The sequence below is a fragment of the Vigna radiata genome, chromosome 9 (assembly GCF_000741045.1).
Source record: "Vigna radiata var. radiata cultivar VC1973A chromosome 9, Vradiata_ver6, whole genome shotgun sequence".
Lineage (NCBI taxonomy): Eukaryota > Viridiplantae > Streptophyta > Magnoliopsida > Fabales > Fabaceae > Vigna > Vigna radiata.
In genome coordinates, this window is record NC_028359.1 from 8,241,276 (window position 1) to 8,263,378 (window position 22,103).

General features: G+C 30.8%; 3 protein-coding genes across 3 annotated transcripts; 2 read left to right on the forward strand and 1 right to left on the reverse strand.

Annotated features, from left to right (window-relative positions):
- Nucleotides 1-841: 841 nt before the first annotated feature.
- LOC106774213 (RGG repeats nuclear RNA binding protein A) lies at nt 842-4,702 on the forward strand. Its single transcript, XM_014661120.2, has 7 exons — nt 842-1,247; nt 2,074-2,392; nt 2,498-2,563; nt 2,676-2,808; nt 3,091-3,246; nt 3,347-3,403; nt 4,210-4,702. The coding sequence occupies exons 1-7, from the start codon at nt 1,052-1,054 to the stop codon at nt 4,387-4,389; spliced, it is 1,107 nt and encodes a 368-aa protein (XP_014516606.1). The 5' UTR covers nt 842-1,051; the 3' UTR covers nt 4,390-4,702.
- A 2,807-nt stretch (nt 4,703-7,509) lies between these two features.
- Nucleotides 7,510-10,934, reverse strand: LOC106774168 (ras-related protein RABD2a). The gene is made up of 8 exons (XM_014661048.2): nt 10,758-10,934; nt 9,887-9,959; nt 9,380-9,427; nt 9,251-9,298; nt 8,955-9,026; nt 8,700-8,855; nt 8,489-8,592; nt 7,510-7,853 (listed from the first exon to the last, which is right to left on the reverse strand). The coding sequence occupies exons 1-8, from the start codon at nt 10,769-10,771 to the stop codon at nt 7,757-7,759; spliced, it is 612 nt and encodes a 203-aa protein (XP_014516534.1). The 5' UTR covers nt 10,772-10,934; the 3' UTR covers nt 7,510-7,756.
- Nucleotides 10,935-17,130: 6,196 nt separating this feature from the next.
- On the forward strand, nt 17,131-20,756 carry LOC106774353 (50S ribosomal protein L4, chloroplastic). The gene is made up of 2 exons (XM_014661318.2): nt 17,131-18,109; nt 20,522-20,756. Exons 1-2 carry the CDS (start codon nt 17,233-17,235, stop codon nt 20,554-20,556), a joined length of 912 nt encoding a protein of 303 aa, XP_014516804.1. The 5' UTR covers nt 17,131-17,232; the 3' UTR covers nt 20,557-20,756.
- Nucleotides 20,757-22,103: the final 1,347 nt, after the last annotated feature.

Here is a 22,103-nt window from a genome sequence, read left to right on the forward strand (position 1 = left end):
TAGAGCCGATTGTTCCATTATGGTAAACTTACGAGAATAGAGAATGATGATATGATTGCCTTCGATTAATGGACACAATTAGTCAAGTAAAATAAATCACGAGTTTCTATGAATACAACATACACAAATCACGGGTTTCAATGAATACAAAATATATTTTGGACGAGGATGGCGCATCGTTGGCATTGTATAGTGGAAGTGTATGGCGAGGACGATGGTGACTATGGTTTCTGATGTGTTGGAGGATTAAAGATGATAATGTGGCAACATATACTGTGCTGAATGAGTCTCGTAAGAAAAAAAATCGAATAACTCATTCAAACATTGTCAACGTGTACCATTTGCTAATAATAATTTAGATTAAATAATTGACATAAATTGTCAAAATTGGAACCATATTTATAAAAAAAAAATCAAGTCTCATATTAACCAACATCGACGAAAATAAAAACAAAAAAATATTTAAGTTTTATTTTAATTTTAAAAGATATTTAAAAAATAAAATTAGAAAACAAGAAAACACATAGGATAAAAATTAAATATTTAAGAAAAAGTGTATTTTTTATTTTTATAAGTTAACAAATGAAGTGAAAATATTTAGATGATATATTTTACTAAAAATCAATAAATATTATAACATGTGTTTACTATGATAGAACGATATTTATAAATAACACATTATATATTAGTATAACAGATTGGTAACTTAATATATTTATTAATAAATTTATTCAAAGTAAGAAAACGAAAAATTTGGAAATTGCAGAATAGGTATTGTAAAAAAAAGAAAAAAAAAACTGGAAAGGAAATTCGGAAGCATAAATAAATTGAGACGATAGAGATTAGGTTAGCGTCACTCTCTCATCTCACCCTCTCTCTTCCCCTGCGGCTAGGGTTTTGTTTTCACTCTCTTTCTCCACTCTTCATTCTTCCATTCATCTTCATCTTCTGTCTCAAATCAACCATGGAACCCTCCTTCAGTTAAACCTTTTCTGTGCTGTCCAAAGAAGTAAGCTTTCTGGGGTTTTCCTGAGAAGGGTTGCGTTTCCAAATGGCCACTGCCAATCCCTTTGATTTATTGGGCGACGATGCGGAGGACCCGTCGCAGTTGATCGCGGCCGAGCAGTTGAAGGCCGCCGCGGCCCCGAAGAAAGAGCAGGGCAAGGCTGGACCCCGCGCTGGTGCGGTGGCTCAGCAGAGCAAACCGGCTCAGTTGCCTTCCAAGCCAGTTCCTCCCACTCAGGCTGGTTAGTTTCGTGCCTTCGTTTCTGTTTTCATTCTTTGTTTTCTCAATCGTAATTGAAATTTGCTTTTTATTCATTATGTTTATTTGGGTCATGAAATCGTGGCTGTTTTCGATGGGGTTTAAGGGAGTAAGGAGTTTTTCCTGTTCATAGTTTTCGAAAAGAAGCGGCTTTTTATTTATTTATTTTAGTTTGCTTCCTGTATTCATTACATTTTGTTATGCAATTGAAAGTTAGTTTTTTGTCTTATTAGATTGGGTAAATTAATGAGGTTGAAGGGAAAAATGAGTTTATGAATTTGTTCTCTTTTAGGAAAGACGTGGCTTTTCTTTTAGATTGGATTTTGTTGTTACACTCCTCCGGTTTGTATGGACCTTTGTGCTTTTAGTGTTTTGTGATAAAATGTATTTAATGTATTAGTTTTTCATCATTACTTGTTTTTTAGGAGTTATGTAGGTAGCGTGTGGGAGTTTATTGGGGATTTTTATGATACTTGTCGTGTGTTAACGTATTTGGTTGAACATGCTTTGGTTGTTGACTATTTGTTTAGAACATGTGATATGTCCCTGATAGCCTTAATCTTTAGGCTTTTTAAAAGTTAGATTTGTTTATTGGTAGGTACTGAATCTCTAATTATTTATTTACTCGTTGATTCCCTGTTTATTTATCTTTTGTAGTTAGTTTATCAAGTATTAGTATATTTGACCTTTCATTCAGTTTTAAGTTTATTTCGACTTGTTTTTGTTGCTACCTTGATTCCTGAATAACCACTGGATTGATGATATTCCTGTGTTGATTTTCCCATGGTTTTTTCCTGTCTTACCGATAGTGAGGGAGGCAAAAAATGAAACCTCTTATGGTGGCCGTGGAGGTGGCCGAGGTGGTGGACGAGGATATGGACGTGGGCGGGGTGGTGGCAGTGGCTTTGGTCGTGATTTTTCCAATGACGAGAACTCATCTGCCCCTGCTAACCAAGGATCTTTTGAAGGGGAGGCTGGGAATCCCTCAGAAAGGCGTGGTTATGGTGCACCACGCGGGCCTTATCGTGGCAGTGGTCGTGGTCGTCGTGGAGGTTTTAGCAATGGTGAAGCTGGTGATGATGGACGCCCAAGAAGAGCCTTTGAACGCCACAGTGGGACTGGACGAGGGTAACACTATAATGCATAAATAACTAATATTTGATTATTTTAGTTCTGTTTCTCTCTTTCTCTCTATCTCCACATATATAATGTTATCAATTGATCTAATTGCAGAAATGAATTCAAACGGGATGGGGCTGGACGTGGAAACTGGGGTACCCAATCTGATGAAATTGCTCAGTAAGCAGTGTTAATAGGAATGAAGATCTGATAAGAAATTCTTCAAAAGAATCTATATATATCCAATTGAACGTTTTTGGTGATTTCTTTCTTTTGATATTAAATGTGGTAGGGTCACTGAGGAAGTGCCGGATGAAACGGAAAAGAATTTTGGTGATGAGAAGCCTGTAGGTGAGGAAGATGCTGCAGATGGAAACAAGGACAGTCCTGCTAATGAAAATGAAGAGAAGGAACCAGAGGACAAGGTAAATAATCAGTTCCATTAAAGCTTCCCCAATTTATTTTGATTGTCTTGCTGCAAAGTCTAGGTTTTCTGCAGTTCATGATCAGGAGACACAGAATGTCTTATGAGTGAGTGTAGGTCAGGCAAATTATGCTATGGTTCTGTATTGTGCATCTCACTGTCACTGCAATCAAATTAAACTTTGATTACATTCTTTTCCATGCTTGTATGCATTATGCTTTAAGTTGGTTATATTCTTTAGGTTATTGTTCATCCGTTGCTAAATGGAATTTAAACTGTGCAGGAGATGACCCTGGAAGAGTATGAGAAAGTGCTGGAAGAGAGAAGGAAGGCCCTGCAGGCGCTCAAGACTGAAACAAGAAAGGTGGATATCAAGGAGTTTGCATCCATGCAGCCACTGTCAAACAAGAAAGACAATGATGAGATATTTATTAAATTGGTGAGATTTTTTGGTCCCATTTTGCTCTACCTTTGGAATTATTTTATATTAATTAATGATGCGTAATGATATACTTTGCTACTTCAATTTTTTTTTTCAGGGATCTGAAAAGGATAAGCGTAAAGATGCTTTGGAGAAGGAGGAGAGATCCAAGAAGGTGACTTTGTAACACCTTTTGTTTGTCTCTGATTACTTTATATTAAGCTCCACGAGTGACCAAATTTATCCTCAATTGTTAAATTATAATTGTTTCTTCTAGTATATCTTTTTACCATTTTGGTAGCATATTTTAAACACTAACTTTAATTTAACAGCTTTAACATTTCAAAGACCAAATTTGACGGATAAGGTCTTCTAGTACTTAGTTTACTGATTTGAATACTTGGAGGATGCCATCTGTTTTAATTTACCCTGATTTTTTTTTTGGTCTCCTAATTGCTTTTCTTGCAATTGTAATCTCAGTTTGGTCAGTGATTACAGTGAAGAGGTTCATATGCCACCATCCAACTTCATTTTAATAGTGTTGAAATTCAATGTTTATAATGACACTGTTCACGCCATGTTTGGTTTTATAGCTAAGCTCTGTTTATTATTTACACCATTGTTTTTTCTTTTATTGTTTCACCAGAGATTGTGTTGCATGTTGATAATGGTTGTTCCCTTATGATTATTATTACCCATCTGGACAATATTTTTACTTGTACTTTGTTTTATTCATTATCTTATTCAACTTGTGTTAGCTTTGTAAGATTTTCTTATGGCAGGCACACCATTGGTTAATGTCTTGTTCCATTAGGCTATTAAGCAATCTATTGATTTCATATGCTAATATTTTTGACTTTCATCTAAGTTTTGTTTCTTTTGTTGGACCTACCATTTGTTCATGTCTTGGTCTATTAGGCAATCTCTTGATTTCATATGCTAAATATCTAACTATTGTTTGTTGGACTTTGATGCTCTTAGTCTGTGAACATCAATGAGTTTCTGAAGCCAGCTGAAGGGGAAAGGTACTACAACACAAGTGGTCGTGGAAGAGGACGTGGTCGTGGTGCTCGAGGAGGATACAGTGGAAATGCAGGGAGCAATGTTGCAGCTCCATCAATTGAGGATCCTGGCCAATTCCCAACTTTGGGTGGCAAGTGAGCTTTTCCAGAACCCTTCTGAGATTTCTCTGTCCGTTTTTGTCAATTTTGGGTTCTCTGATTTGGTGTTGAGCAGGAAAAAAAAAACTTTGGTAATTGGATTTCCTTAATTAGAAAGGTTATTTGACTTCTATGCCTTAAGATGTAAATTTAGGTTGTTCTTCATACGGTCACTGTCCTTGTAGCCTTTTCCTTTTGTTTTACTGTTTTTTCAACGGTGGAGACTCTGGGGGGTTATATGGTGACGGATAAGACATAAATGTTGTTGAGTTTCCTTTTATTTATAGATTGAATTCTCAGTTTTGGTTTCACTATCACAACCTTTGCTATATACACCACACATGTTTTTTCTTTCAAAACTAATTGCATTTGTTGTTTTTCACAATTCTGAAACAATTTAATAGATAAAAAGCTTAAATTATAGAGATTTAATTGGAAAATGCTAAATTTTGAGAATCTAATAAATGAAAAGTTAATAGAAACTTAATTGAAAACGAGGTTATGAGAGATTTAAATTAGTTAAGTTTATTTATTTTTTGTCTTAATAAATGACACTTTCTGCAAAATATAGTTAGTTTTTTTAAATGGGTTTTATTATAAGTAATGTTTTTCGTTCTTGATATAAAGTTGACCGTATTTTGAGGAAATGGAGTATATTTTTGAAGAGTTTTGCAAATAAACAGTATCAAATATTCATAAGTACAGTGAACAATGAGGTTGATTTGGTGATTTCATAGTTTTTGTTAGGAATATTTACGTTATTGTGTGCTTCGAAATATAATTTTTAACAATAATAAATTAGATTATTTCAATTTGTGTCCCATCTTGAAATGTTATATTTGTTCATTTCGTATAATGGTACATAAATAAAGTATTTTGTGATTAAAATATAGTTTATGTTTCTTTAAAGATAATTTTGAACTGTTACTTTTGGCTATTTGCTTTACTTCGTGACTTTTTATTTAAACAAAAATGCTTTTTAGATGAATAATAACTTATCATCAAGACTCAACCATGGAGCAAAAAAAAAAAAAAAGAGAATTCAAAGGTGCTCTACGTAATTTGATTCTTATGAAGATGAAGTAGTTTTTGAATTATTAACATGATTTTTCTATTTGTAATGAAATTTACGGAATTTCCTAACAATTCATCACTTTAAATATTAGATAGATAACATAAGTTAGCAAAATTTTCCGATTTGATGAAAAAAAAAAAATAACTAATCCAAAAAGTGACTTTATATGAAAAAAAATGGACTCTTACAATTGTCTGGTTTAGATTTATATAATTATATCTATTTTTTTCCCTAATTGAAAACATTGATTACTACCTATTTGATCTTTTGATTGTGCCAATTGAATTATTATTTTTAATAAAAGAATGATTTATTTTTTATAGGTTGTATTTTTTTGGATTGCATGTCATGATTATGGTTTTAAGTAGTGTACGTGGTTTAATGCAGTTTAGTTTGATTTTACTTTATTACAAGATTTGAATCAGATTAATCTGTTCACAGTTTTCATAGATTTTATTATCATAAAATTATTAAATGTTTTTGAAAGAACTACAAACATTCTTTAAACAATTTATCACGAAAATTATCAAATAGAAATGTGATTTGTTTTCTTATAAATTCGTAATTATAACTTCCATATTAATGAATAAATTAAATAATTGTATAACTAAATTAAAAAAATTGTTAAAATAATTTCATAAGTATAAGAATATTATACATAAAACAACATTCATGATACCTATATACACTTTGTTAGTTACTAATTATTTTTAAACGTGAAAATATCATATTTAAATTCATCGATGGAGTTTGTTTTGATTTTAGTTAGAAATATGAATCAAACTGTTAAATTCAAATTCAAAAAAGAAAAAAATTAAAGAAAACTTCCTTTCAATCCATTTTTACCTTTTAATATTACCTTTTTTATTGGTGTGGTTTTGAACATCTTACGAGCAGTGGTGAAAAAAAGAATGAAACATTGAGGGACGAGAAAAATAAAACAAAAATTTATCCCAATCATTATATATTTAAGAGAAAGGAAGACCCGTTTTAATGTGTATAATTTAAAATACATTACAATTTACTTTGATTTAATTAAATTTAAAGTACTTCATAAATTCATGTGTTTTTAATAATATATGTTGAGTATCCAAAATTAATTGCATAACATGATTATCTTCTTATTTAAATATACCTTAATTGAAAAATGTAAAAAAACTAAACTTTATTTGAAAAATATAAAAATAGGAATATTAGATAGATGTAAAAATTTACTAGAAATTTTATAAATTTTTCAAAATCTTGAAACTAATTAAATCGTTAATTTTTAAATTAAAATTCACCTACAAATTTTAAATTTTAAAAATATAAATAATTAAAACCACCTTCGATAAATTTTAACAAGAGATATGAAAGCATATAAAAATTGAATTAATCGATGAAGGGACGACAGAAGGGTTTCACTCCTCAAAGTGCTCAAACTTTAACATAAAATAACTAATAAAAATAAGAAGTTGCATAATGATTACCCAAATTCTTGTGTTATTATTATATACACTTTATTGTATGATGGTAAAAGAAAATATCATTTCTACGTAAAAAAAAAAATGTTCTAAGTATGTATTTACCTTAATTGGATTTTCCCATTCTATAACTTCATCAATGGATAACTATGTCCATTTACATATATGATCATTTTTCCTTGCTTTCATTGTCCATTATATCAAACAAGGAAAGAAAATTTAACTTTACTTAATCTCCTTTTCTACCAAACAATCCAAAAACATATAATTTGTTCCATTTTAATTAAAACAAATCATTCTACTTTCTTCTATTTTACTTTCCCTTCTTTCTATCACTTTCTTCTCTGAACAAAACCACAGAAGAAACATTATGCTGATATCTAACAAGGCATTTTATATTTACTTTGACCACTTAAATTTATTTATATATTTGCTAAGCCAAAAAGGAACAATAAGCAAACCGAATCAGCCTAGTGAAACTGATGTTCCACATGATTATTGTTTGCCAACCAGTAATTGATCACATCACAACCTTTTCTTCTGATGTTCTATGAAACTAATGCGTGTTATATAAATCACAAAGTCGAAACAATACTAGTATTGCCATGGTAATAAAAATAGACTAAAGTAGGAATAAAGTTTTATCATTAACAAGTACTAAGCACAAGCATAGCATTCGAGTATATGTAAAGAATGGGATCACCTAGGCCACAATTCCCAAACCACTGGACGAATTATGTGACACTGGTCCACTATTTAGTGAAATAACATACCCCTTACATGCAAAAGGTAAGTGTAGACCAAAGAAAATGGATCTCAACACCATCAGGTTAGGAAGAGCAACAACCACCTTTTTGCCCAACAGGTTGCCCTCTGATCTGCACTGTCGGAGGCCTTGCATTGTTCGCAGAAGGTTGGCTTGCCATTCTGCACAAGGGTAAAGTCACTATCAGAAAAATAGTTGCAAGAACAAGAAAATAAAATGTTCAATTGTTGTTTAGTTAGACGTGGAAGAAGGATATGGCATACATTTCAGGATTTAATGGAACTTTGGAGAGCTACAAATTACATAATAACTATCATTCATGCACATTTATTTATTTATTTTTGTATGCATCTGTATTTACCAACTGCAGATTAGCAAATCTGTGTGAATTGCTATCACAAGTGATAAAAAGGTATTTGAGATGCTAAATATGAAATTTTAAGTTGGTTCTTTATTTATTATGAAGAATTTTATGTTGTCTTTGACTTCCAATTTCGCAAATCAACAGTCAATGGAAAAAATGCACATGGAAAATAAGATAAACAGGATTAAATTGAGATGCTAAACTTTAATTATTTCATGTGCTGCTTTATAACTATTAAAAAATAGATGTCCTATATCCGTGCTTTGAATAAAAAGAGACAATTGCTTTAGTGCTTCTCTCTATAGCTAACAAAATGCAGTTTCGGTAAAAGATATATCATAAACAAACATTAAACAAGCTTAAATAGCTTAAGTGATATTGTTTAATATCTGCATTCGTCCAATCTATAATAAAGAGGAACAGGAACAGTACCTATTCTTGATGGAAGCAGACATGGCCATGAAAGCATCTTCCACATTTGTAGCATCTTTTGCACTCGTTTCCATGAAAGGTATTCCAATTTGATCAGCGAACTCCTGCCATAGGAGAAAAACAAAAGGGGGTTGAGATGTGCATGTTCAGGAACACGAACATTTTCATTCCAACAATTATAAGCAGAAAGTGATATATGTCACGGTTTTACTTTAGCTGTGTCATATGATACAACTCTATTTGCTGTCAGATCACTCTTGTTTCCAACTAAAAGTTTGTTAACATTATCACTGGCATAGCGATCAATTTCACTGAGCCACTGCTTCACATTATTGAAGCTATCTTCATCTGTCACGTCATAAACAATCTGTGAAAGGAACCAGTTAGAGAAGAGTGCAACAAAATCCCCACAAAGATAGGGAACCTTTTACGTTTAAAATCTTAAGCTAAGAAAACCACCACCCACAATGATTCCATGTGCTCCACGATAGTAGCTACTAGTTATTGTTCTGAATCGTTCTTGTCCCGCAGTATCCCACTACAATATTAAACCAAGTAAGATCTGTCAATATAATCAAGACTTTCAGTGACTCAGAATCTTATATTGAGTAGTGACACAATATCTTAGAAAAATATGGATATTCAAAATTAATATAGAAATGAACATCAGACACCTCAAAAGACTAAACATATATCCCAAGCTTACTACAAAATATAACATTAGCAACTAAAAAAGCAATATCAAGCCAATCAGATACATACAATCTGTAGTTTAATTGTCTTCCCATCCTGCTCAACAGTGCGAATTTTCTGCACAAAGTAAAATGTAATGATCAGTTGAGCAACAGTCTCAAATGAGTTCAAGTTAAAAAGGTGTTATATTGTACTCACAAAATCAACTCCGATGGTGCTTATGTAGCTCTCAATGTATGAATCATCCTGTAGCACAGCATTGAAATTAACATTAAAGGTATTAATTTTAAAAAACAGTATTGAGCATTTGTGTACCGTCTCCAAGACAAAACAAAGCATTAAGGTTATAGTCTTACACACATATATGTCACATCACATATACTTTAGATAACCACACAAGACCATTTAACTGCACACCATATTTTCACTTAGAAAGACCAATGAGAATAGCAAGGGAGAAGAACCCAACAGGCTGAAGGTAATGCCCACCCAAAATACACCAAAGCCAAGAACAGAGAATATGCCGGTAATTACTTTTAAGTAAGATGTTAATGTCCATTTCAAATAAGTTTACCCAAAGGATGTAAATCTGTTGGGTAGGAGAGAGAATATAAACTGTATAAGGAGGTGAAAAACGCGATAAACAAGTAGAAGGAAACAACAAAAAACTACGATATAAGATAAAACAAACAGTAGATAACTTACAGCAAATCTTAGAAGAAGGCACGATTTACCAACACCAGAGTCTCCAATTAGGAGGAGCTTGAACAGATAGTCACTGCATAAATAACAGCATCACATGAAGTTTTCATTTAAATTAGACCGATAATCAGCCGTAAAATCTCACCTCAAAGATCAACTAAGACCATTTCATAACGACAAAATCATACACAGACAACAAAGGATCCACCACTTGCTCCTTTAATTAAAGTTAAAGAAATATATAATTACAAACAAAAATCGTTACATTCTAATTTCAAATCTGGCACATTAGGTTACGAACAAAATATCATGCGGCAACAGTTAATCAGTAATAGTTTTAGTACCCCTCCCAGATTAATTATAGCATGATGATCTCCATATCAAAATTATAGTCCAAATTATTCAAACCACGAATCCATTTCATTCGATAAAAAATCACTAGAAAATACATACACCCTATCTATTTTTTTTTTTTTTTTGGTTTTGAATTCACTCTTATTGCTCAGGTATCCTGATCAAGAGCCAGAGACTAATTCCTAAGTCTAAGAGATTGACATCTTTCGAGACATTCTTCTACACGCATAGACATATATGAGATCTTAGCCGCTTGATCACATGATCTCACACGAGGCCAATTATTTTTCAATTCATTCATATCACATGCAGATACATATATTTCTAATATTTATCAAAAAAATAAATCAACCACAAACAAGAAAAATCGATCCAATCTAGGGTTAACACACAAAAATTCGGAAACCCAGAAACCAAGCCATTCAAACAAAATTGGGCACATCCACAAACACCCTCTTGAAAAACAATAACAAAAGGGATCAAATTGTTAGCGCAATCGGAAGGGGGAAACGAAACATACTATTCGGGATTCATATCGGGAAAGCGGCAAAGTCGCCAGAAAATGGAATGTTATGGGCGGAGAAGAGGGAGATCCGGTGCTCCACGGAAGGCACCAATTCGATGAAGAAAAACGTTGGTTTGGGTTGAGAAGAATGAAATGAAAAAGGGAAATTTTAGTTTTTGGTTTGATTTGGGTGCTTTTGAATGGAAATCGTGTGGACCACAGAAGAAGGAAACCAATACGGTGTCGTATTATAATTTGTTGTTTTTTAAGTTTGGCTTTTATTTGAGGGATGCGTTTGACCATTCACACACGGCAACCGTTGACGCGCTTCCATCAAATTAAATTAATTATTTAAATTAAGAGATTAATATAATATTCAACCACAGTGTATATACATTTTTTAAAATGTTTGTATATTTTTATAATTAAACTTAATCATATTTCGTCTCAAATTTTTATACCAATTAATTTTTTATTACGTTAAAATAATATAATTTTCAAAAGATACATAATTTAATTATTTTTAAGAAGAATTAATTAAAACTATAACTAATATATATAGAAACATTATTTAATTATATTTAAAAAATTATGAAAATTTATTTTTAGAAACGATGTTTATTTAATTTTTTTAAAAAATTTTAATTAATTATTTATTAAATAAATAAATTTTGTATTCAGTAAAATGTTGAATTAATATATAACTTAAACGGAAATTAGCAAATAATGTATCACAGATTTTGATATTTTATTTTACATTTCCACTTTTAAATATTTAATATGTTTTTTAATTAATTTTTTATAAACCTAAAAAGTATAATATAACAATAAGTTATTATATTAATGATAAGAGTAATTATTTATTTAAATTTATAACTTTTACATTTGACACACACATAAGAAAATCAAATTTTATATTCGTAGTAATCTTCAAAAATATTTGATACAGAATTTGGTATTTTATATTGCAATTTTTTATACAAATTAAAAAATCAAATTTAACTAATTAAAATTTTAAATTAAGATATAAGAGGAAATTACTTTTAAATTTTATGATTTATTAAATAGTTGTATACTGTTGGATGTTGAAAAGTACAATCGGTGTATATTGATGGATGTGAATCGGTTAATTTGACTCAAAATAATTTATGTTCAGTAATTAGCTCAAAATTTAAAATCAAACAAAGATTATGTATATTATGATTAGAAATTATTATATTTAGAAGTAAAATTGGTTAAATATATTACTTTTATTTTATATTTATTTTTTATCAATAATTTTAAATATAATTTTTTATTATATTTAACAAGGTTATTGACAAATATAATATATTTCTTATATTATATGGATTTAGAATTTGACTTAATCAATATTGGATGAATACATTACTTTTTCTATTGTGTTTTTTATATTTGGTCATCCTTTTTTAAAATGCTTTTACAACAAAATTTGTGAATACAATTTCAAAAACTTTTATACAACTTTAGCAATATTTAATAAGTTAAGTTTGTAAAAGTTTTTCAAAACGCTTTTTAATAGAGTCTAAACTCTTTTTATGCGTTGTATAATATGAAATAAAACAATAAAGAGATCAAGCATAAAAATAGTTTCTATCTTGGTTCATGCTTAATTCTTATTCTAGGTCTCTCTCAAACACTTTGTTTAAGAGAATCCACTGATCAAACATAACGAGTATAGTCTTTCCAAATACAATTCAAACATCAATCTCTCAAAGTAACATAAGTATCAACTTTCTAGTCTTGTCTCTAAACAAATAGATGTTAAGTCACATAACACTAATTTCAAACATTTACCAAATATTATAATAAAATATGAGCATTACTTTGAAGAATATATGGAATAATGATCAAGTCCTAAGACAAACACACGTAAATAAACAATTGTGAAAAATATTATTAAGTATTATATTATGTCTAAGTGTTCTAAGTTTAAGAGTTGAACCTTTTATTTTTCATCTTATAAAGTTAGCAAATGGCATCTTATAAAGTTAACAAATGAGTTTGAACTATCTTTTTGTTGGGATTTTCTTTATTACAATATTTTTGTATTCTTAATCTAAAAGAGTGATTGAGGCAGGTTAGCAAAAAGTGGTTTGTCTACTCATGATAAAAACAGAGTGATTTGTGTAATTTTTTTGTAATCATTGTTTTATTAGTGAAACTTTTTAAGAAGTTGTCTTATGTAAAAATTGGACTCATGATAAAAAAAGAATGATTTGTGTAATTTCTTTATAATCATTGTTTTATTAGTGAAACTTTTTAAGAAGTTATCTTATGTAAAAATTGGACGTAACTCTCGAGTTTAGTGAACCAATATTATGCTGCTTTGTTTGGTTGTTAGATAATTTATCACTTGTAATAAAAATCTAAGATTATATTTAACTTTCCTTTGACAGTTAGTTGTTACTACAATTATGATTAGGGTTGACTTTTGGAATTAGTTCTTAACAAGATAAGAAACATAGTCATGTAATAAGACCATAGAAAATGAAGGGTAAGTTAACAACTGTCCACCTTTCTAAAAGGTGGAAACTTTGGAAGCTAAGGATCAACCTACTTTAAGTCGTGCCTTGTTGTTAGGTGAGGTATGGTGGAAAATGATGTTCCTTGTCCTTAAGATGAAAATCAAGAGGCTATACCATGAGAACTCTAAACAAAGAATCAAAAGTATTGTTATCAATTCAATGCTAAAGACCACAACATTCTCATATGTTCCATATTAAAAGAATAATTTGTCGAGATACACTCTTTTAGATGTGTTAAGGAAATATGTAATACTCTTGCTATGAATTATGAAACATCCAAGAAAGTGTAATGTAACAAGATAAGTCTTCTAAATCCTCACTATGAGCTTTTGATCATGGAGGAGAATGAGAGCATACAAACAATGATTTGCAAGTTTCAAGTCATTATGAATAAGCTAAGATCACTATGAAGAATCATTGATAGTTTATATATTATTGATATGATTTTAAGGACATTTCTCCCTTAATAAAGAGTGCAAGAAACAAAAATTTGTGCTTAAAAGAAATTTAGGAAGCTATCTTTAGAAGAACTCATGAATTCTCAAATTATATGAAGAAGTTTAACAATGAGACACTCAAAGGAGTAAAGGGAAGTTCATCACCCTCAGTTGTTCAAAAGGCTAAAAAGTTTAATCTAATAAAGGAAATTAAGGTGGAAAAAAAAAATATCAAACACTTCTTCTTTTGCAAATTCAAGAGAATGCTTGAAAGGCCTCATGGATATGGAAAGGGTAAGATATTCAACTCTAAAAGTATAAGGACCATAAGGAAAAGGTGATTTGTTATGATTATAAGAAGCTAAGATACTTCATATTAGAATATATTGAACAACACAACATGAAAACAAGAGTTTTACAAGAAGAGTATTATGTTCATGTGAGAAAACCTCAATTTCTCTAATTCAAATGTTGAAAATGATGAAGCCCATATATTGTCATGGCAAATCTTGCATACAATATATCAAATTATGACTTTAACGAAAAAGTATATTTTAATGATATTCAATCTATTCCTCAATCTTATTATGAAGTTATATCTAATACTTCCATAATTACAATAGTTTTCAAAAATATTAAAAGGAATTTTCAAAATACTTCTAAAAAGCTTGAGAATTTGAAAAATAAATTTAAACCATTTGACTAAGTCTTTAAAGAAAATCTTGAGCTTAATAATAAGAATAAACAATTGCATTCAGAGAACCAAAACTTATTATAGAAACTTGAAACTATCAACACAATGTTTGAAAAATTAAAGAGAGAATGAGTTATGAAAACTAAATGTGTTGGAAAAATCCTTGAAGTAGAAGACACAAGCAAGACTATAAATTATATCCTATTTAAAAAGACTTCATATAGAAAAGTCATATTCCAATCAATTATAGGTGTCTCCATCTTCTAATAAAAAAAAACTATAAATCTGATGTTTTTTCTGTGTTTAAAAGATGGAAAAAGAAGGTTGAGATTCAAACATGTTTAAAGGTTAAATGTTTGTAACGGTAGAGAATATGACAACGTTGAATTCAAGGATTTTTGTTCAAATAACGGGATCAGAATGATCAAGACAGTTCCAGGAACACTAGAACAAAATAATATGGTAGAAAGAATGAACAAAACCTTGAATGAAAGAGCAAGATTTATAAGAATCCAGTCATGACTACCCAAGGTATTTTGGGCAAATGCTATAAACACAACAATCTATCTTATAAATAGAGGACTATCACTTCCTTTAGATTATAAGTTACCAAAAGAGGTGTGATTTGAAAATGAGGTAAGTCTTTCACACTTGAAAGTCTTTGATTGTGTTTCATATATTTTATTTGACTCTAATAACAGAGATAAACTGGACCCTATGGTAAAACAATGTTATTTCATTGACTATGGATCTGACATATTTGGCTACAGATTCTGGGATAACCAAAATAAGAAAATTATTAGAAGTAGAAATTTACTTTTAATGAGAACATGTTCTATAAAGACAAGACTGCAAAATTGGTAAATTCACATCCAAAGCAAGTATCATTAAAAGAAATTTCAGAGAGTGATGTAGTCAACAAAAGGTAGAATACAAAGGTAGAGCCTGAGTCAAACCAGAACGCATAGTACAATAAAAAACTCTTGAAGTCATGATTAGAAGATCTAGCAGAACAATTGTAGCACCATAAAGGTATTTTCCTTCATTATACTACTTGTTGTTGACTGATGCTGATGAGTCTGAGCATTTTGTTGAGGCTATGTAGGGAGATGAATATGTTAAGTGGGAGCTAGCAATTAAAGATGAGATAAATTTTTTTTTGGAAGAATAAAAAATGGTCTTTAACCAAGCTACAAGAAGGAAAAAAGGTTTTGAAAAGCAGGTGAGTCTATAGGTTAAAAGAAGAACTAGACGATAATAGAAGATATAAGGTTAGACTCGTAGTGAAAGGGTTCCAATAGAAATAAGGTATCGACTTCACAAAAATTTTCTTTCCTATTGTCAAGATGACTACCATAAGAGTTATCTTGACTATAGTAGCTACATAAAATCTTCATCTAAAGTAGTTAGATGTCAAAAGTGTATTTTTATATGGAGACCTTGAGAAGGAAATCTTTATGGCACAAGCAGTAGGTTTTGAAGCACAAGGCAAGGATAATCTTGTATGCAAGCTTCATAAAAACTTGTATGGATTGAAACAAGCACCGAGACAATGGTACAAAAAATTTAATGAGTTTAGGAGAAATTTGGGTTTTCACATATGTGAAGAAGAAGATCATTGTTGTTATGTGAAAAAGTATATTAACAATTATATCATCCATGTTTTATATGTTGATGACATGTTGATTGTAGGAGCTAATATGGAAAAAATTAATAAATTAAAGAAACAATTGTGAAAAAATTTTGAAATGAAAAATCTTGGTGAGAATTTCTTTGAAAACATTTTAAACTTATCTAAAAAGAGTACATATAAAAATTATTTAGTAAATTCAATATTGTTAATGCTAAAATCAGAAATATACTTATGTTGAAAATTATAAAAAAAATTAAAGTTAATTCATATTAAAATAAACTAATATAAATAAATGTTGAATGCTTTTTCTATCAATTATGTATACTGTTTTCTCTTTCCCATCTCTTTCATAAGACTTTCATACTATTTTTGAAACCTTTCAAAATCTTTATAAAACTTATAAATGTGTAACTGACTAAACTTAAAAACATATTTAAAATTCTAGTTCAACCTTCGTATTATAGATAGTTTATATAAAAATACTCCCGTTATTTTTTTTTTAATTTAACAAATTCATTAATGTAAAGATAGAGTCATATGATCTAATTTTAAAATTCTTGAACTCTTAAACACAACCTGTTAACTCGTTGACATAATATCTTATTATAGTTATTTACACATGTATATATATTTTTAATTAAAAAAATAAGTATTAGATCATATATATTATAACATTACATATTTAATTTTACAATCTTTCCCACATTCAAAATCATATTTTACTTGTGCATTTATAACACGATAATTTCCTCCAAAACACTTATAAGAAAGAAAAGAAATAAACTTTTCTCTTTAACTAAAATTATAGGATTATCTTTAGTTCAAGGATTAGTTGATAGAAAACTCTTTTCCTTTATTTTCTTCTCATTTTCTTCTCTTATACGTGTTTATTGAGAATTTTATCTATCATGTAACAAATTGTATGTACAAAATTTAGTATCAAAGACTTTTAAAATGATATTTTTATTGTAAGAGATAAAAATAAATTAATATTTTCAAAACTTTATTTTTCTTTTAAACTCAGAAAAAAAAAGCAAAAAAAATGAAGTGCTTTTGAACTAAACTTTTACTTGTTGTCACCCACGTACATTGAGCACCACCAAATGTTATCTATAACGGATAGGATAGGAATAGCAAAACTGTGCTCTAAATTCTGCAGAATCTGAGTCTTCGCCGGAAAATGGCTTCAGCGTTCCTCACAACCGCCACAACCCCAACATCTCTTTCCTTCACCTCATCCTCCATTTTTCTCTCTTCTCACCAATTCCACATTCAAAAATTCAACTTTCCTATTCTACCCCTCACCGCCGCCACCACCTCCCTCTCAATCTCCTGCAAGGCTTCTCCCATTCCCGTTCTTAATTTCTCCGGCGAGAAGGTCGGCGAGTCCTTCCTCGACCTCCGCTCCGCGCCGCCTTCAACTGCACGTGCCGTAGTCCACCGTGCCGTCGTAACTGACCTCCAGAACAAGCGCCGTGGCACGGCCTCCACGCTCACGCGCGCGGAGGTCAGCGGCGGCGGTCGGAAACCCTACCCGCAGAAGAAGACTGGTCGAGCGCGCCGCGGCTCCAACCGGACACCGCTCCGGCCTGGTGGAGGCGTCATATTCGGGCCCAAGCCACGCGACTGGAGCGTGAAGATCAACCGCAAGGAGAAGCGGCTTGCGATCTCCACCGCGGTAGCCAGTGCCGCCTCGAGCGCCGTCGTTGTGGAGGACTTCGCGGCGGAGTTCGCGGAAAAGCCGAGGACGAGAGAGTTCATAGCGGCGATGAAGCGGTGGGGGCTGGACCCGAAGGAGAAGGCAATGTTCCTGATGACGGAGGTGCCGGAGAACGTGAGGCTGTCGAGCAGGAACATTGGGACGCTGAAGATGCACACGCCGAGGACGCTGAATTTGTTCGACATTCTGGACGCGGATAAGCTCGTGCTCACGCAGGGTGCGGTGGATTATTTGAACCAGAGGTATGGGGCTGATTACTTGGGAAGTGATGATGAAGATGAAGAAGAAGAAGATGATTACGAGGGTGATGAAGAAGGTGCGGTGGATGGTGAAGAAGGTAAACTATTGGTGTGATAAATTTAATGAATTATTATTATTATTATTATCACTCCACATTAAAATAACAGTTTACACGACAGTGTTTATCGATCATAGAAGTTTTTACAGAGAAGTTTGTTCAAATATACTTCAAACTTGTGTATGACTTACTTTTAGCTTGTATAGAAGTTATTTCAATTTCTTCTTCTAAGAGCTTCTTTTAAATTTTGAAAAAATTATAGACAAATGTAGTCAATGGTTGTGTTAAGGTTGGGGAATGTCCAAAATCCTTGACACTACGCTGTGGACTGTTTTTTGAAACCGCAATAATAGTGAATGATGATGAAGTAGTTGTTATTGCTTACTTGATTGCAATTGCATAGTTGGTTTCAGTTTCCCATGATGATTTAGAATTGCAGTTTGCAACCAGAACTGCTATTGCAATTTTTTAGGCTTATGCAACTGCATTGTGACCACAGTTGCAGATAAGGTTCTAGATTGTGGTCAAGGTTGCGGTTTCGTTGTGGTTCTTGATATCATAGAAAATTTTGGACAAGTGGGACTGAAGTGGTTGAAATAGTGGTTGTGGAGACTCCATAGGTCTTGGTTGTATTGCATTTCTTCTGTTAGTGGATTGTGAAGAAAGTAAATGGTTGATTTTATAACTGTTATAAATTATAGGGTAAGATGTGTTTTAGGTCTATTAGTTTTCGGTTAAAATTAGTAAGTTCTTAAATTTTAAAAAATAATAATAATCAGTACTCGCATTTTAATAAGTTAATTTCACTACTCCCTCTAGTATTCAGAGCTCAATAAAGAAGACAAAATTCACCAATTATAAAAAAAATATGAGAAACAAAAATCTTTGTTCTTAAAATACATGGACCGAAACTAATGAAATTTGAGCGACTGGAAACACATTGTACTTTATTATAGTAATTAACGATGATGTTGCTGGTGCTCTTTGGCTAGATTGTGATTACATAGTTGGTCTTGGTTTCCTATGATAGTTTCAAATTGCTGTTTTTGAGGTTTATGGTGCATTGCAACCATGGTTTTGGCCAAGGCATGCAATTGCAGTGTTCTAGTTTATGAACAAATGCAGCTGATGTGGCTGCAATTGCAGTGGTGACGACCCCAGAAATATTGATGTCGCAGTTAAAATTGTGACTGTTATTTTAAAACCTTGGCGGTGTAGCTGCATTTCAGCTGCTGGTTTCCAAGGAAGTAAGGAGACTTCAAACTGCATGTGTTGGACATGAATTCATGTTGGATGTTTCACGGACTCTATGTCAATGGAGATGAGAATATCGCCATTATTAGATAAGCTGTAGTAGTATTTCATATTGTGTCGAAAGTGCTCCACAAGTACGTTTAGGAAAATAAAGTAAGAAAGAAAAGTTAAATGAACTTCTTTTCACGGTAAAATTAACTTATGTACAAGTTAATTCATAAAAACTATCCCGTCTTAGCTTACCTAAAAGATTATTATAACTTATGTGTAAACTGATTTTAGCTTATGAAGTGTATACTTTTTCTTATTCCTTTTTGTGTTTTGGAATTGTTTATGGAGAAGTTTATCCAAATAAGTCTTTTGTCTACAAGGAGTCATGCTTGTTTTAAATCATTGACTATTCAAACTTCTGATTTTTGTTTTGTGTTAATTTTATGTTTGTATTATGGTCATGTCATATCTTGATAACCCAGCAGATTATAACTGATTGTGTTATTATCAGTTACTCTTCATTCTCTATATATTTGTGTTTTCTCTCTAGTGTAAATAGATTAGTTAACATTTTCTTTGTAAGACTCTTTTCTCAGTTATTCAATATTCTTTCCCTTTCTCTCTCTGTTTTTCTTTTCCATACATATCTGTAGTTGGTTTCCCGTGGTGTTTTTACCCCCTTCTAGTTTGGTTGACATGATACGTGTGGGAAATTCGGTTACTTGTGCTTGTATATTGTGAAGCATTTGATAAACCAGTTTGATGCCTGACATGCCAACAATTTTGTGCCTATTGGAAACTAAGACTTATAATGCAGGCCATATGAATTTTGCCACTATTCATATTGCTAAGAAGACTCTGATATTGTGTGGTGTTCATGTTTCTGCATTTTTTATAGAAAAGTGTCTCACCTATTTTACTATTTGAAGTCATTGCTCACCATTACTAGGATTTAAGTTACATTTTGTTTTTACAAAATTATCATGTCGGGCCATTTAAAAGATTAGAAGTCAATGCATTTCAGTACAGTTGCTTAAATCTCAGTTTGATTGTTGTTCAGTCTTGAGGATGTTTATAAACGTTTCACTAAACATTCATTAATCAACCAAGGATCTACTTTATGCTACAAATAATGTTTGTAAAAAGAGCTAATGATGTGTCTGAGCAAAAGGATTCTGACCTTATTTATGTATATTTGGGATACAGGAACTGCTACAGAGGATAGTGATGTGGTGAATTGAGGATTTAAAGTCTTGTTTGTGTCATTTTATAGAGGAAATTGCTGATACGGGGAATTGAAGGTCTGAAGTCTTATTTGTACTAATTTATATGTCTCTTCCCTTTCCATCTCGTTGGGATCCTTTATCCTGGTAATGGTAGCATGTAAGGATATTTTCTTTTGCCCTATTTATAATCAATTGTTTTGTATATTTTTTTTTTTGTTTTTTTGCATGCTGTTCCTCCCTTCCTAGGAAATTATTTTATTTTCTTTTAATATATTCTAAATATTCTAGGCTTTAGTCTGACTTTTATTTCATTATTCTTGTTTTCTGTTTTGTGAGTGTAGATTTGTAGGTGATATAGTGTGTGGGTGATTTAGTATCATGATTTCAACAATAGTATCATGATACATTTTTACATTCATTTAATTCAGAATACGATCATTTGACTGACTCATAATATAAGAATAAATTGATTCTAAAAGAATAAAGCTTTGTATTTTTTCAAGAAAGAGAAAAGTTAAAAATAAATAAGAATAGTGTTAAATAAATATAAAAAATTTAGACGGGTCCAATATTTTTTTCGGTTGCAAATTCCAACCTCCACAGGAAAAACTCTTTTTCAAAGTGAAGGGAGAAGATGAAAATGCCATGGAAAGATGATACAAAGTGTAAATTTGTAGGTGATATACACAAATTTGAAATTTATTTATAGTCATTCACATAATTATCAAAATAATTATAGCAATAACAATATAGATAAAAAAAGTAGGGAATAGTATTCTTTATAAGAATATTTTTATAAATATTACTTATCTTTGATTTATTATTTACAAAAATAGTTATTATATTTATACATATTTAATTATTACCTTTATTGTTCACAAATCAATAATTTGAATTATACAAGACACTCACCCTATTTTTTTTTTCAATTTTTTTCTTTCCTTTGTGAAATTTTTTCAATATCAAAATTACGAAAATAAATTATTTCAAAATTTATAAATGCTAATTCTGTTAACCAATTTTTCTTGTTTACGTATTTTCTAAATAATTATTACTTTAACTTTGCTTTTGTAAATAAACTATTTTCTAAATTATTGTATTCTATAATTATTTTTAAAATAACCTTTTAAAAAAAATTGTTTTCTAAATATGCTTTTAAGTAATTACTTTTTAGAAGTATAAAATTACAAATTCTCTTTCCTCTATTTTTAAATAAAACAATTAATAGAACTCTATCAAATTTTGAACTAATTTTTTTTATAAAGTTACACTTGATCAAGTTTAGGATTCGATTTTCTAAAATTCGAATTACGAGTTGTTACAATAAACCTTCCTATTTTAAGTAATTATTAAATATGTATGCTATTGGGTGAAATAAAGATAAAAACTATATTGAAGTCAAAATTAATAATTAAATTTATAGTGCAAAGCTGATTTACATAGTCATTAATTTTCTGTTTCAAAAGTGTTACCAACAAAAAAATATTTGCTTTAAGTAAGAACATCTTAAAATCAAAATAAAAAATCCGTTTATATTTTTAAAAAATAAAATAATAATAACA

What these genes read in the sequence shown, in the direction of transcription:
- LOC106774213 (XM_014661120.2), top strand. Translation starts at nt 1,052, where the DNA reads ATGGCCACTGCCAATCCCTTTGATTTATTGGGCGACGATGCGGAGGAC. An exon ending in CAATCTGATGAAATTGCTCA is followed by an intron (nt 2,564 to 2,675) that starts GTAAGCAGTGTT and finishes TAAATGTGGTAG; the next exon opens with GGTCACTGAGGAAGTGCCGG. An exon ending in AGAAGGAACCAGAGGACAAG is followed by an intron (nt 2,809 to 3,090) that starts GTAAATAATCAG and finishes TAAACTGTGCAG; the next exon opens with GAGATGACCCTGGAAGAGTA.
- LOC106774168 (XM_014661048.2), bottom strand. An exon ending in AGACAATTAAACTACAGATT is followed by an intron (nt 9,027 to 9,250) that starts GTATGTATCTGA and finishes TTAATATTGTAG; the next exon opens with TGGGATACTGCGGGACAAGA. An exon ending in TATCATATGACACAGCTAAA is followed by an intron (nt 8,593 to 8,699) that starts GTAAAACCGTGA and finishes CTCCTATGGCAG; the next exon opens with GAGTTCGCTGATCAAATTGG.
- LOC106774353 (XM_014661318.2), top strand. Translation starts at nt 17,233, where the DNA reads ATGGCTTCAGCGTTCCTCACAACCGCCACAACCCCAACATCTCTTTCC. An exon ending in TGCGGTGGATGGTGAAGAAG is followed by an intron (nt 18,110 to 20,521) that starts GTAAACTATTGG and finishes TTTGGGATACAG; the next exon opens with GAACTGCTACAGAGGATAGT.